The sequence below is a fragment of the Coregonus clupeaformis genome, unplaced genomic scaffold, assembly GCF_020615455.1.
Source record: "Coregonus clupeaformis isolate EN_2021a unplaced genomic scaffold, ASM2061545v1 scaf0011, whole genome shotgun sequence".
NCBI lineage: Eukaryota > Metazoa > Chordata > Actinopteri > Salmoniformes > Salmonidae > Coregonus > Coregonus clupeaformis.
In genome coordinates this window covers 1,718,998-1,735,665 of record NW_025533466.1, presented here as the reverse complement: position 1 = coordinate 1,735,665, position 16,668 = coordinate 1,718,998, and the positions used below count along the sequence as shown (strand labels likewise).

At 43.1% G+C, this 16,668-nt stretch overlaps 1 protein-coding gene across 1 annotated transcript in view; it reads left to right on the top strand.

Annotated features, from left to right (window-relative positions):
* The first annotated feature begins 3,672 nt into the window (after positions 1-3,672).
* The window catches only part of LOC121585124 (F-box/LRR-repeat protein 17), a 360,813-nt gene continuing 347,817 nt past the window's right edge, over positions 3,673-16,668 (top strand). Inside the window, 7 exon segments of the mRNA XM_041901487.2 lie at positions 3,673-3,856; positions 11,894-12,137; positions 12,139-12,391; positions 12,648-13,007; positions 13,221-13,343; positions 15,494-15,751; positions 16,019-16,150. Of these exon segments, the coding sequence (XP_041757421.2) occupies positions 11,914-12,137; positions 12,139-12,391; positions 12,648-13,007; positions 13,221-13,343; positions 15,494-15,751; positions 16,019-16,150 (1,350 nt within the window). The 5' untranslated portion in view covers positions 3,673-3,856; positions 11,894-11,913.

The window sequence follows — 16,668 nt, the reverse complement described above, 5'->3', positions numbered from 1 at the left end:
TCAGATATCTTTACATATGTGCCTTTTGAGTCATAATAGATATGTTATAAATTTATCAGTAATCCATACTCACGCCCAGTACTACTGATCATAATTTGGGTTTATCCTACAATACAATATGCAGATTTTGTTTTAACAGGTTCTGCTTACCTTTGTATTGACGGCCGTCTAGATCAGTTTCCTGAGGCGAGCTGGATTCCCGGCTGCTCCTGCGGATGGGTCACCCGTCCTTTCAGATCCGTCTCTTACTTGTCTCCTGTCTCTATCAACTTTTATGGACCGAATTCAGAGTTAGAAAACCACCCTCTGCTACCAAGTTTGTTGATGATCACAAGTTTACTGGAGAACGGAGACCAAGTAGAGACTTTCGGACAAGGTGGATAATTGTATAATATGAGGCAGTTTATTCAGAGGTAAAGATATCTGTAAATAGCGTGCACGGACCCGATTCGTCAACCTCGTAGGGAGATATCTGAGAGAGCGAGCCCCTAAACATTGTGTGCTGACATTTTATACAATAAAATAAAGTAGGTTGATTCTAGTAGTTCTGATCTTCTGATTGGTCCTGATGAGTTGGTCGAGGTCACTTCCATTGCATTGGTTCTGAGTCGGGTTCTCTGTCTTCAGATGTTCAGCCTAAGAGAAGGGGGTTTTTGTGTGTGTGTGCTTAACAATGATGATGTGTGTGTGTGTGTGTGTATGTGTGTGTGTGTGTGTGTGTGTGTGTATGTGTGTGTGTGTGTATGTGTGTGTATGTGTGTGTGTGTGTATGTGTGTATGTTTAACAATGATGATGATGTGTGTGTGTGTGTGTGTGTATGTGTGTGTGTGTGTGGGGGTGTGTGTGTGTATGTCCTCAGAGCAATAACTCGTGAGTTGGGAGAACTGAGAGACCTATGGCGTGGGTGTTGTCCATAGCCACCTGCTGATAAGGCCGACAAGATAGAAGTCTTTGTGCATTGTATTAAATCCAAAGGCCCCACACAAGATGGGTCATGCACAAGATTTTAGTCAGACCAAGCTATAACATAATATATTTACTACGACAAATTACATTACGAATGCTTAGCAGGACAGGAATGGTCCAATTCACGAACTTATCAAGAGAACAACTTTAGATCGAAGGAGTGCCTTTGATTTGACAGCCTGCACATTCGCAGTTCGGCGCAAGACGACCATTAGACCCGACGACGAAGCAGTTTTAGCCTGTCTTCATACTGTACTGTCTTTGCTACACTTGTCATTCAGTTGCAGGGCAAGACTGTGAAGATGACGTAAGGCGTAATGAAATACATCACGATGTAGCGCGGGGCATCAGAGCCGTGTAGCTATGTCACAGCATATGTGGCCTATGGTTTACGCTTTATACATGCCTCCAAAGATTATGGATATAATGACAAGATACATATCTCTCCGCCCTAACAATGGGCGTCGTTGTCCACAAAGCGCCACGACGGGCAGTCTAGCTCCCGCCTATTCTTTCTTTGGATTGGTGGATACATCTCATTCAATGGAGAGAGATGCTATGCTACTAACCTCATACTATGAATAGGCATAGCCATCTCGAGGCAACTCCGATATAAAGTGTTTTGTCTCAAAATTGTCTGGATGTCAGGTGTTCTACTTATATCAGTACACTCGTAACAACTTGTATTACGAAACTTCTATTCGATCAAATAAACGTCATGTAGCAAAAAAGCCATTATTTTGTCGTTGTTGACCAAATTCGACACTCTCATTGACCTCCATACAAACACTCCTTGATTGGTTGGCGAAACATCAAAAAACGCCACCTGCTGGAGGGAGACAGATTTCCCGCCGAGTTGGGCCTCTGTCTTCCTCTTCCTATAATATAATATAATGTGCCATTTAGCAGACGCTTTCATACATTTTTACGTATGGGTGGTCCTGGGGATCGAACCCACTACCCTGGCGTTACAAGCGCCATGCTCTACCAATTGAGCTACAGAGGACCACTGGTTCCTCCATTTACCGCCCAATGGGATTGCTATCTTCCTTTTTCTAATATCTCTGATGGGGTTTAAGGTGGAGACACACATATTGTACAATATGAGGAGGAAATTATAGTCCTAAAAAAGTTGTCCAATTTCACTGACTCACCAATGATGCGCAGCTCACTCACCCACTGGAGATGGCTGATGCCATTGTGTCAAAAGCCTCTTGCTCAATAGGCCTATTTGGAAGTTGATAACATATTTGGTAGGCAACAGGCAGATTAGTTTTCTCTTTTCAGCAGGAGCCATTTGCTTCCTAATCTGTGTTTGCATTTGAAATATTGCGAAAGGCCTGTTTTGGCTGCATGCTGTTCAATGACAGATTTGCCGCGTTTTCAACTGTAGGCATAGCTTGTGATCCCTAGTCAGTTGTACAACTGAATGCATTCAATTGAAATGTGTCTCCTGCATTTAACCCAACCCCTCTTATCGACGTCCACGTCTTAGGCGCCCGGGGAACAGCGGGTTCGACGACAGATTTTGACCTTGTCAGCTCGGGGATTCGATCTCACAACCTTTCGGTTACTGGCCCAACGCGCCTACCCGCCAGGCTACCTGATTGGGCTACACGTAATCCACAACTAGGCCATTAAAAAAATATATCTACAATTTATCCTCTGTGGCTAAATGATCGGCCTACTCCTGGTGTAGTATTCTGAATTATTTCATTAATTTCCGAAGAGACAGCAGTAATTCTATAACTTTGGCAAATGTATTTCAATTTATCAGGGGTGCTGCGGCAACTCCAGCACCCTTCCCGCGTGTATGATTATATAAGGAAATAAATGATCAAGTGCAACGCTGGAGAGAGTTGGCTCAGAGCAGAGAGAGGGAGAGAGATCATAGAAAGTGAATGTCATTCTAGTTCTGAGAGATACAGGCGCGATTCTCTCTCTCACCACAGCAATGACCATGCGTTGGTCTATAGGCTACAATGTTGCACAAATCATAAACCCTGGCCGGCCTAACGCCTTGATCACACCGATAATGTTACGCAAAATAGTCCTCAGCATCATCTGGATATGTGTGCAAAAAAGTTGAACATTCACCTTCTGCTACCATTTCTGTCAAGCAGTCGCCACATACAGTTTGACGCATATGTTCGTTAAATCCAACGTATGCACCACACAGAATGTACAGCTACTGCCTCTGCAACGCAACGCTGCAAGGCAAACGCAGCGTTCCATTGGAAATGAATGTACTTCTGGTGAACCAAAACGCTAATTACTGTCGGTGTGATCGAGGCGTTACTCGAATCAATTAATAGAATATCAAGCACGTTTTCACATTACGTTTTTTAGGGGGCAGGAGAATTACAGAGAAGGCAACTTGAATTAACACTGATTGCTTTTATTCTCATTTTTACATTGCAAACGGTGACAATTGTTTTTCATGCCAAGAGAGGTACCGAATGCTGGCAAATGTGTTCGGGAACGAAACAGTCCAAAACTGAGAGGAACATGATCCGGCTCAAATTAAGCACTGATTGCAACTACTGTCCACTACATGACTATTTTATTTCCAATTGTCATTAGCTACCCCTTTATTCTACCCATTAGACACCAACGTGGACTACAGCCCGGATTGGTCACACTGGGCAAAAACTGACATTTGGCTCCACCAATAACAGAATGTTAATCGCCCTTGTCGTCTTCCTCTCGCTGCATGTATTAGTCCGGAAGTGTTTTCTTTGGAGACCAAAACACTATTAGGATTATTTTACCTGAATTGTTACCAATTTTACATTCTTGTGTGCTGAAATTTAAACGCTCTACTCCTCCGTGTGTTGCACGCGCGGACTATGAGAGCGCGATTCGGAGGGGGGAGCACAGCGTGAACTGGTGAGCAGCAATACAATGTAGCTAGAAGCTAGCTATGCATCCTCAGCTAGTATCCATGTTGCTAGCTAGCTAGCTATCTTCAGCACAGCTGATCTAGCCACTGTTTTACTACTAGCTACTATCCTGTAGTCTTACCATGTAGCCGATTGCTGGATATTTGTTGTTTTACAAGTTATTTTCATTTTCTTCAAGTAGTAGTAATAGCTTGCTTGCTATTCTTCCATTTTAAAACCCAAGCTAAGTGTTTACATGGCAAGTCAGTAGTAAAGGCAGGCACTGTCTAATGATACACATTGTTACAAAAAAGCATACGTCTAAAACCTGCTTGCGCCATGTCAATGATAATGCAAATAAACTCACAATGGATATAATTGAGTAAGGTAAATTGCAACATATACCAATGATTTAAGGCTGAGGGAAGGTAAAGCTTATTCTGATGATTTTGTTTACAAATCTTGGGCGCTACATTACAATATAATCTCTGCTCTCGCAAAAGTGTTATTTATAATGTAGCCTCCTAGCAAGTGAAACCAATAGTTGCAGAAATCATCTTACTCACTCACTGTCTATTGGGCAGTATCATCAATGTACAAACACTAGCTAACTACCTTATGAATAATGAAATGCGTTGTAGGAAACATAAACACGCTGCTTGCCTTGATACACACACACATCGATACCCCAGAGACATACACTGCCCAGTATTGTCACTGTCTGTGCCTGACCAAAAATAGCAGCTGCTAAATGCATTTACAGGAAACACTGGTGTGTGTGTGAGTCGAGATGGACCTTACAGTAGTGCTCTATTTAGAGGAACTGGCCACCAGCTGCTCCATTATATTTAGGCACAGATAGTATCATAGTTGTGATTGACCATGCCCTTTGATGAAAGAGCACACACATATAGAATAGCAGGGGGGAAGATAGTGTTACTGTCACTTTTGAAGTTCCTGAAATTAATGTAATGGCATATTTTCCTATTATAGTGCAGATGTTAGGTTATGTTACAGTGTTGGCTTGAAGTGAATGGTACCTTCATGCAGGTCAGTGGAACAGTGGAATGTTTTGGAACTTGACTTGCAGTGATCATAGAGTGGCAGCTCGGTCTTATCTAGTGCCTTAAGGCTGTTGATTGCTTTCTTTCATTTGAAAGGCAAACATTTTGGTTCAGCAGCCCTCGTAAGAGTTTTTATACCCGTGTGGCACTGTACCTTAATTAGCCTGCACTAGTAACAACATTTGTAGTAATATGTTGTGTTACATAGGCTAGTACTTTTTTGCATTTTGATGAAGCTAATGGAGTTGAGCGTAAAAAATAAATAAATTGTTACACAAGAGATATATGGACTGTGTCTTACAGTGCCTTCAGAAAGTATTCACACCCCTTGACTTTTTTCCACATTTTATTGTAAGACACAGTCCCTATATCTCTATTGTTACAGCCTGAATTTAAAATGGATTCAATTGAGATTTATTTTTCACTGGCCAACACACAATATACCATAATGTCAAAATTGAATTATGATTTTAGAAATTAGTCAATAAGTGTTCAAATCATTTGTTATGGCAAGCCTAACTAAGTTCAGGAGTAAACATTTGCTTAAGAAGTCACATAATAATTATCATGGACTCACTCTGTGTCCAATAAGTGTTTAACATGATTTTTGAATGACTACCTCATCTCTGTACCCCACACATACAATTATCTGTAAGGTCCCTCAGTCGAGCAGTGAATTTCAAACACAGATTCAAACATAAAGACCAGGGAGATTTTACAATGCCTTGCAAAGAAAGGCACCTATTGGTAGATGGGTAAAACAAAAAGGAGACGTTGAATATCCCTTTGATCATGGTAAAGTTATTCATTACACTTTGGTTGGTTTATTAATACACCCAGTCACTACAAAGAAACAGACGTCCTTCCTAACACATTTGCCGGAGAGGAAGGAAACCCCTCAGGAATTTCACCATGAGGTCAATGGTGCCTTTAAAACAGTTATAGAGCTTAACGGCTGTGATAGGAGAAAACTGAGGATGGATCAACAACATTGTAGTTACTCCACAATACTAACCTAGTGTGAAAAGAAGGAAGCCTGTACAGAATAAAAAAATATTCAAAAACATGCATCCTGTTTGCAACAAGGCACTAAAGTAATACTGCAAAATGTGGCAAAGCAATTAACTTTTGGTCCTGAATACAAAGTGTTATGTTTGGGGCAAATACAATACAAAACATGACTCCATATTTTCAAGCATAGTGGAGGCTACATCATGTTATGGGTATGCTTGTAATCGTTAATTACTGGGGAGTTTTTCAGGATAAAAAATAAACGGAATGGCGCTAAGCACAGTCAAAATCCTAGAGGAAAACCTGGTTCATTCTGCTTTCCACCAGACACTGGGAGATTAGTTCACCTTTCAGCAGGACAATAACCTAAAACACCAGGCCAAATCTACACTGGAGTTGCTTACCAAGAAGATAGTGGCTGTTCCTGAGTGGCCGGGTTACAGTTTTGACTTAAATCTACTTGAAAATCTATGGCAAGACCTGAAAATGGTTGTCTAGCAATGATCAACAACTAATTTGACATCTTGAAGAATTTTGAAAATAATAATGGGCAGATGTTGCACAATCCAGGTGTGGAAAGTTCTTAGACTTACCCAGAAAGACTCACCACTGTAATCACTGACAAACGTGCTTCTACAAAGTATTAGCTCAGGGGTGTGAATACTTATGTAAATTAGATATTTCTGTATTTCATTTTCAATAAATTTGCCTAAATGTCTAAACATGTTTTCATTTTGTCATTATGGGGTATTGTGTGTCAATGGGTGAGGAAATATAATAGTTTTCATCCATTTTGAATTCAGGCTGTAACACAACAAAATGTGGAATAAGTCAAGGGGTATGAATACTTTCTGAAGGCATTATGTGTTGTTTTCTGCATTATTTTAGTTTTTAGCTCTTCATTCCATGCAAGATGTATCTGGCATTTTAATAGAAACTGTCATGGGCAATTCCATGATAATGGAATTGCGCTGAGACTCCAATTTTTTACTTAAAATGTATGCCAAACACAAACCATTGATTTTAAAAGATTAACAAACCATACAACTCTATGCACAATGACTACTTAAAAAAATTTACACTGACAATTTGACAAAAACACTTTTACTGGAAGAACTGTGCAGATGCAAGGTTTGGTAAAAGAAATCGGTAAAATCTCCCTCAGTTTATGTGACCAAAAACTCAGTTAAATATCTTCTCCGAATTAAGATTCAAAGATGTCTGCAGAAAGAATGGGGTGTCAGCTATGACATGACACCTTGAGTTAGAAAAAAATCTATTTTGGTTCTTGAACTATAGTAAGTGAAGTGGATTTACACCCGGTAACAGAATTTCAACATGGGTCCCTGATCTGTACTACACAGAAATGCATAATTATGGATATGAATGTCATTCTCTTCATGGGCTCCCGAGTGGCACAGCGGTCTAAGGCACTGCATCTCAGTGCTTGAGGCGTCACTACAGACCCCCTGGTTCGATTCCAGGCTGTATCACAACCGGCCGTGATTGGGAGTCCCATAGGGCGGCGCACAATTGGCCCAGCGTCGTTCGGGTTTGGCCGGTGTAGGCAGTCATTGTAAATAAGAATTTGTTCTTAACTGACTTGCCTAGTTAAATAAAGGTAAAAAAAATAAAAAAAATGGTGATGTATCCTAAATAGGTACACAATGGTAGAAAAATGCAATATTTATTTATTTATTTTTATTTATTTCACCTTTATTTAACCAGGTAAGCCAGTTGAGAATAAGTTCTCATTTACTACTGCGACCTGGCCAAGATAAAGCAAAGCAGTGCGATAAAAACAACAACACAGAGTTACATATGGGGTAAAACAAAACATAAAGTCAAAAATAGAAAATATATATACAGTGTGTGCAAATGTAGCAAGTTATGGAGGTAAGGCAATAAATAGGCCATAGTGCAAAATAATTACAATTAGGATTCACACTGGAATGGTAGATGTGCAAGAGATGATGTGCAAATAGAGATACTGGGGTGCAAATGAGCAAAATAAATAACAATATGGGGATGAGGTAGTTGGGTGGGCTAATTTCAGATGGGCTGTGTACAGGTGCAGTGATCGGTAAGGTGCTCTGACAACTGATGCTTAAAGTTAGTGAGGGAGATACAGTGGGGAAAAAAGTATTTAGTCAGCCACCAATTGTGCAAGTTCTCCCACTTAAAAAGATGAAAGAGGCCTGTAATTTTCATCATAGGTACACGTCAACTATGACAGACAAATTTAGAAAAATAATCCAGAAAATCACATTGTAGGATTTTTAATGAATTTATTTGCAAATTATGGTGGAAAATAAGTATTTGGTCACCTACAAACAAGCAAGATTTCTGGCTCTCACAGACCTGTAACTTCTTCTTTAAGAGGCTCCTCTGACCTCCACTCGTTACCTGTATTAATGGCACCTGTTTGAACTTGTTATCAGTATAAAAGACACCTGTCCACAACCTCAAACAGTCACACTCCAAACTCCACTATGGCCAAGACCAAAGAGCTGTCAAAGGACACCGGAAACAAAATTGTAGACTTGCACCAGGCTGGGAAGACTGAATCTGCAATAGGTAAGCAGCTTGGTTTGAAGAAATCAACTGTGGGAGCAATTATTAGGAAATGGAAGACATACAAGACCACTGATAATCTCCCTCGATCTGGGGCTCCACGCAAGATCTCACCCCGTGGGGTCAAAATGATCACAAGAACGTTGAGCAAAAATCCCAGAACCACACGGGGGGACCTAGTGAATGACCTGCAGAGAGCTGGGACCAAAGTAGCAAAGCCTACCATCAGTAACACACTACGCCGCCAGGGACTCAAATCCTGCAGTGCCAGACGTGTCCCCTTGCTTAAGCCAGTACATGTCCAGGCCCGTCTGAAGTTTGCTAGAGTGCATTTGGATGATCCAGAAGAGGATTGGGAGAATGTCATATGGTCAGATGAAACCAAAATATAACTTTTTTGGTAAAAACTCAACTCGTCGTGTTTGGAGGACAAAGAATGCTGAGTTGCATCCAAAGAACACCATACCTACTGTGAAGCATGGGGGTGGAAACATCATGCTTTGGGGCTGTTTTTCTGCAAAGGGACCAGGACGACTGATCTGTGTAAAGGAAAGAATGAATGGGGCCATGGATCGTGAGATTTTGAGTGAAAACCTCCTTCCATCAGCAAGGGCATTGAAGATGAAACGTGGCTGGGTCTTTCAGCATGACAATGATCCCAAACACACCGCCCGGGCAATGAAGGAGTGGCTTCGTAAGAAGCATTTCAAGGTCCTGGAGTGGCCTAGCCAGTCTCCAGATCTCAACCCCATAGAACATCTTTGGAGGGAGTTGAAAGTCCGTGTTGCCCAGCGACAGCCCCAAAACATCACTGCTCTAGAGGAGATCTGCATGGAGGAATGGGCCAAAATACCAGCAACAGTGTGTGAAAACCTTGTGAAGACTTACAGAAAACGTTTGACCTGTGTCATTGCCAACAAAGGGTATATAACAAAGTATTGAGAAACTTTTGTTATTGACCAAATACTTATTTTCCACCATAATTTGCAAATAAATTCATTAAAAATCCTACAATGTGATTTTCTGGATTTTTTTTCTTCTCATTTTGTCTGTCATAGTTGACGTGTACCTATGATGAAAATTACAGGCCTCTCTCATCTTTTTAAGTGGGAGAACTTGCACAATTGGTGGCTGACTAAATACTTTTTTCTCCCACTGTAAGTGTCTCCAGCTTCAGAGATTTTTGCAGTTCGTTCCAGTCATTGGCAGCAGAGAACTGGAAGGAATGGTGGCCAAAGGAGGTGTTGGCTTTGGGGATGACCAGTGAGATATACCTCCTGGAGCGCATACTACGGGTGAGTGTTGCTATGGTGACCAATGAGCTAAGATAAGGCAGGGATTTGCCTAGCAGTGATTTATAGATGACCTGGAGCCAGTGGGTGGCGACGAATATGTAGTGAGGACCAGCCAACGAGCGTACAGGTCACAGTGGTGGGTAGTATATGGGGCTTTGGTGACAAAACGGATGGCACTGTGATAGACTACATCCAATTTGCTGAGTAGAGTGTTGGAGGCTATTTTGTAAATGACATCGCCGAAGTCAAGGATCGGTAGGATAGTCCGGTTTACGAGGGCATGTTTGGCAGCATGAGTGAAGGAGGCTTTGTTGCGAAATAGGGAGCCGATTCTGGATTTAACTTTGGATTGGAGATGCTTAATGTGAGTCTGGAAGGAGAGTTTACAGTCTAACCAGACACCTAGGTATTTGTAGTTGTCCACATACTCTAGGTCAGACCCGTCGAGAGTAGTGATTCTAGTCGGGTGGGCGGGTACCAGCAGCGTTCGATTGAAGAGCATGCATTTAGTTTTACTTGTGTTTAAGAGCAGTTGGAGGCTACGGAAGGAGTGTTGTATGGCATTGAAGCTCGTTTGGAGGTTTGTTAACACAGTGTCCAATGAAGGGCCAGATGTATACAAAATGGTGTCGTCTGCGTAGAGGTGGATCTGAGAATCACCAGCAGCAAGAGCGACATCATTGATATACGCAGAGAAAAGAGTCGGCTCAAGAATTGAACCCTGTGGCACCCCCATAGAGACTGCCAGAGGTCCAGTATCCTTTGCATATTTGGGTATTATTCTACACACTGGCTATTATTTTAATGTGCTCTGCCTCCAAGCAAGACCTAATGTGGTTGGACCGGACTAAATCTGAACCAATCATAGACATCAAAGTACAGTACAGTAGAGTATAGTTCAGTAGAGTAAAGTACAGTACATTATAGTGTACTCAAGCTCTACTGTGTACTGTACTTCACTCTTCTCCACTCTATTCTATGTTACTGTACAGTACAGGACTGTACTGAATTATAATGTACTTTTCTTAACTGTGCTCTACTGTACTGTACTTTGTTGTCCAAACTTGTGAAACCTAGACCTGACCGGAACAAATCTAAACCAATCATGGACGTCTAGATGTTTGGGCCAAATGAAGGCCGGTCCAGATATCTCTGGACGCTGAAATCAAGACAAGGGCGGACTGACCAAATTTCAACTACTTTTTGACGTCCATGGATGTCCGATGTGGGTCGTTGCTCAGTGGGTGAGGATGCTGGTTACAGTAAATGGAAAGAGAGGGGGCTCATGGGTAGGTGTCAATAAGAGCTGGGAGAGGTGACGTTAATTGAAGAGAGAGAGAGAGCAAGAGCGCGAGAGAGAGTGGGAGGGGTTGTCCAGACTTTTCACGCTCTTGCTTTGACCACCAGAGAACAAAAAGGGAAAGAAAACCGTTATCAGTTGAACATAACATTATGCCAGTGGAAGGGAGGACAGTAGCAGGTGACCCAACTGTGGTTTGTGAATACTGTGAATTCCCATTGTAGCCAATTCAGTTGCGGAAATTCCGTTTTGGTAACAGAATTTCACGTTTGAATAACTTAATAATTCATAAAGAAAATTGATATCAGTAAAAACACTATAACTAATTGATAGGTCTACCATTACTTGTTACTTCTGTGAACTTTCATTATCCTCCCTCCTGATGAGGGAGAGATGTAAAAATATCTTAGATATGTGGGTTTTTAGTAACGGAATTTCAAGACACAAGGCAATGTTTCTTAAACTTACAAAAGGCAGACATTTTTTTTTGTTAATTAGTTGGCAGCGGTCTTTACTTCAATATTATTGTGTTTTGATGCATTTCTAATACCTTTTAAGACTTTTTCTGGTAGATGTTTTCTAAGACCCCCTTTCCATCTGTTTGACAAGAAATCAAAGCCTTTGCTTATTCCTAATTAGAAGATGGAAAATGTTAGAAAAATGTATATATGCCTTAATTTCTCAAATATAGACTCTTAGCTTTAATTTGACACTCAATTTGACGTGCTCCTATGAACTTCACGTTGGTGCTCATGGGTCCATGTACATGGAAATTACATGTTTTCTCTTCCCCTACCCAGAGTCTCCGTGAGTCATCTATATGGGCCATCTTCTCTCGAAAAATGGTTACCGCCTGAACAAGAGGACACGCAAGCTGCACCACAGGAAGAAGAAGAAGAGGAACTGCTTCCTGCAGGGGCCGTGCATGCTCTGCTTCATCGTCCACGGCAACAGCGGGGGCCTCGACGACGACAGTGACCAGTTAGAGACCAGCATCAACAGCGGAGGCGGAATCGGAAGACGTTGTCATAGGAACGCCAGTGGTACCGGAAATCGGAAGTGCCTCAAAGCTCGCTGGGCGGTACGCTGCTCTCACTTCCCCTGAGGACTGTGCCAAGTTCCTGCTGTCGCCAAGGGAACTAGCCATCTGGGAGGGCCAAGGGAAGAGTCTACTGTCGGCCGTGCCGGCTAAGCTGATCCCACCGCCAGCGCTGTTCCGGAGTGCAGGGATTCCAGTGCCTGTAGCTGTAGCTGTGGCCGTTTCTGTGCCTGGTAGTGCCAGTGACTACGCCGAGATGGTGAGAAACTAGAAAGGGTTTATTTCTAGTGCTGCTGAATTAGTTAATTGTTTAATTAATGTAATTGGTTGGCCAGAGAGTCCACTCACTTGATGTCCCAGGTTTGAATCAGTCACTGATTTAGAAGGGACACTATCTGAACAGTTTGCTCCCATACCGTATACTTCCTGGTGTTTCTTCTGATGTCATCTCTGTCTAATCCCTTTTGATGTGGTTCTCTGTGATCTGTGTCTGATCCTTGTTTCTTTCCTCCCAGGTGTGTAAGAGGAAGTGTGCGGCGGTGCAGAGGTGCACCCCCTGTAAGCAGCCGCGATGTGCCTTCCCTGTCCCTGAGGGAGGTGTGGAGGATGGAGGAGGAGGAGGAAGTGGGGATGCCTCCTCTAACTCCGGGACTGGCCACTGCCACCTCTGCCCCCTGCCCTCCTCCTCTTCCTCCTCATCCTCCTCCTCGTCTGTCGAGGGCTGCTGTGGGATGGCTCTCCATGGCGATTCAATGCCCCAGAGTTCTGACTCTTCCCCCTGCTGTCCGCATCACCATGACGACTGCCAGGGGAGGGGCTGTGACGTGATTGACACATCCAGCATCAACCGCCTCCCCTCCTCCATCCTGCTTAAGGTCAGAGGTCACCATTAGAGTGCAGTTCATTTTGGAGGCCTGATTGGATGCTTTCAAAGCCTTTTATTCTAACTGAAACTAACTGAAATGGGCTGGAGGTAGCCTGGGTACCAGTCTGTTTAGCTAACATTCCACTGCTTGTACTCTGTGTCACTGCCAAACAACAGGCTGGATGTGGGTGGATGCACAACCTGTGTTTTCTGTTCCTCTCAGGTGTTCTCCCACCTGTCGGTGAAAGAGCGCTGTCTGTGTGCCTCGCTGGTCTGTAAGTACTGGAGGGACCTCTGCTTAGACTTCCAGTTCTGGAAGCAAATCGACCTCAGTGGCCTACAACAAGTGAGTACAACATTTGAGACATTTTATAAAGAAACATTTTATTTTAGAAAATGTTTTTAAACCCCTTTTCTATACTGAACAAAAATATAAACGCAACAATTTCAAAGATTTTACTGAGTTACAGTTCATATAAGGCCTGGGAGGGCGTAGGCCTACCCACTTGGGAGCCAGGCCCAGCCAATCAGAATTCGTTTTTCCCCACAAAAGGGCTTTATTACAGAGGCGGTCACAGAGGTCAGACGTTTCTTGTACAGTGAGGGAAAAAAGTATTTGATCCCCTGCTGATTTTGTACGTTTGCCCCTGACAAAGACATGATCAGTCTATAATTTTAATGGTAGGTTTATTTGAACAGTGAGAGACAGAATAACAACAGAAAAATCCAGAAAAACGCATGTCAAAAATGTAATAAATTGATTTGCATTTTAATGAGGGAAATAAGTATTTGACCCCTCTGCAAAACATGACTTAGTACTTGGTGGCAAAACCCTTGTTGGCAATCACAGAGGTCAGACGTTTCTTGTAGTTGGCCACCAGGTTTGCACACATCTCAGGAGGGATTTTGTTCCACTCCTCTTTGCAGATCTTCTCCAAGTCATTAAGGTTTCGAGGCTGACGTTTGGCAACTCGAACCTTCAGCTCCCTCCACAGATTTTCTATGGGATTAAGGTCTGGAGACTGGCTAGGCCACTCCAGGACCTTAATGTGCTTCTTCTTGAGCCACTCCTTTGTTGCCTTGGCCATGTGTTTTGGGTCATTGTCATGCTGGAATACCCATCCACAACCCATTTTCAATGCCCTGGCTGAGGGAAGGAGGTTCTCACCCAAGATTTGACGGTACATGGCCCCATCCATCGTCCTTTTGATGCGGTGAAGTTGTCCTGTCCCCTTAGCAGAAAAACACCCCCAAAGCATAATGTTTCCACCTCCATGTTTGACGGTGGGGATGGTGTTCTTGGGGTCATAGGCAGCATTCCTCCTCCTCCAAACATGGCGTGTTGAGTTGATGCCAAAGAGCTCCATTTTGGTCTCATCTGACCACAACACTTGTCACCCAGTTCTCCTCTGAACCATTCAGATGTTCATTGGCAAACTTCAGACGGGCCTGTATATGTGCTTTCTTGAGCAGGGGGACCTTGCGGGCACTGCAGGATTTCAGTCCTTCACGGCGTAGTGTGTTACCAATTGTTTTCTTGGTGACTATGGTCCCAGCTGCCTTGAGATCATTGACAAGATCCTCCTGTGTAGTTCTGGGCTGATTCCTCACCATTCTCATGATCATTGCAACTCCACGAGGTGAGATCTTGCATGGAGCCCCAGGCTGAGGGAGATTGACAGTTATTTTGTGTTTCTTCCATTTGCGAATAATCGCACCAACTGTTGTCACCTTCTCACCAAGCTGCTTGGCGATGGTCTTGTAGCCCATTCCAGCCTTGTGTAGGTCTTCAATCTTGTCCCTGACATCCTTGGAGAGCTCTTTGGTCTTGGCCATGGTGGAGAGTTTGGAATCTGATTGATTGATTGCTTCTGTGGACAGGTGTCTTTTATACAGGTAACAAGCTGAGATTAGGAGAACTCCCTTTAAGAGTGTGCTCCTAATCTCAGCTCGTTACCTGTATAAAAGACACCTGGGAGCCAGAAATATTTCTGATTGAGAAGGGGTCAAATACTTATTTCCCTCATTAAAATGCAAATCAATTGATAACATTTTTGACATGCGTTTTTCTGGATTTTGTTGTTGTTATTCTGTCTCTCACTGTTCAAATAAACCTACCATTTAAAATTATAGACTGATCATGTCTTTGTCAGTGGGCAAACGTACAAAATCAGCAGGGGATCAAATACTTAATTCCCTCATTGCAAGTTTTTTTGTGCGTATGGAACATTTCTGGGGTCTTTTATTTCAGCTCATGAAACATGGGACCGACACTTTACATGTTGTGTGTATATTTCTGTTCAGTGTACCTTTGTAATGTTCATGTATTTTATAAAGCGTCTATTATGTGACTATATGTTGATCACAGATGACTTTCTCATCAAACTTTACCTTGAGCCCTAACCTCTCTCTTTTCTCCCTGTTTCTACTCATTCACTCACTCACTCAATCACTCACTCAATCACTCACCCACTCACTCACCCACACACCCCTCAGGTAAATGATGACCTCCTGGTGAAGATAGCGTCTCGGAGGCAGAATGTGATGGAGTTGAACATCTCAGACTGTCGTGGCGTGCAGGACCACGGTGTGTGTTCCCTGGCGTCCCACTGCCCAGGACTTCAGAGGTACACAGCCTACCGCTGTAAACAGCTGAGTGACCTGTCTCTCAGCGCCCTGGCCTTACACTGCCCTCTGCTGGCCAAGGTCCATGTTGGCAACCAGGACAAACTGACGGATGACGCTCTCAAAAAGGTGCTCCATCTCTCTCTCTCTCTCTCTCTCTCTCTCTCTCTCTCTCTCTCTCTCTCTCTCTCTCTCTCTCTCTCTGCACCCCTTTTCTTTCTTTCTTTCTTTCTTTCTTTCTTTCTTTCTTTCTTTCTTTCTTTCGCTCTACTTAATCCATCAGTCGATCAATCTGATGCAGTAATAACACTTCTTACAATGCATTTATAACAAGTTTATCAGGCTTAACCCCTTCTCTCTCTCCCTCTCCTCCCCCTCCCATTCTTGTATCCCTAGTTGGGAGAACACAGTTCAGAGTTGAAGGATATCCACCTGGGCCAGTGCTACAGTATTACTGATGAGGGGATGGTGGCCCTGTCCAAGGGATGTCCCAAGCTGCAGAGAATCTACATGCAGGAGAACAAACTGGTAAGTACCCTACCCAGTTCTTAGGCTACAACACAATGTTCCCATTGATACCAGTTGGACTGCAAAACAAGGCAGGGGGCCCACGCGGTCTCTGTAGGGTTAGGGGAAACGCTGCCTACATGTTTGACTTTAAATCAATGAAAGGGGAAGGGAAAAAGTGTGGATCACACTCTGTCTGTCTGGGGTCCTGGAGGCTACTAGAGAACCGTTGAGTGGTGTCTCTGTGTCGTGTAATGTGAAACAGGCTCGGTGGGGATGTTTGTGTGTTTACTGTGTGTGTGTGTTGGATAGAGGGGTGGTGGTGGGTTGTGGGGTATTTTTGCTGTTGGCATGGAAGGATCGTGATACATCTGTTTGAAATGAAAGACAATTCCCAAACTCAAAGTAAAATCTGTTGAAAACATGCGAAGAGGCACAGGCTAAGGGAGAGGACTGCATGCATTTTTGGTAGTGTGGATTACATTTCTCTAAGTATGCATGTTGTGTGTCTGCTGGTGGTTTTGGGGTGTTTTGGGGAC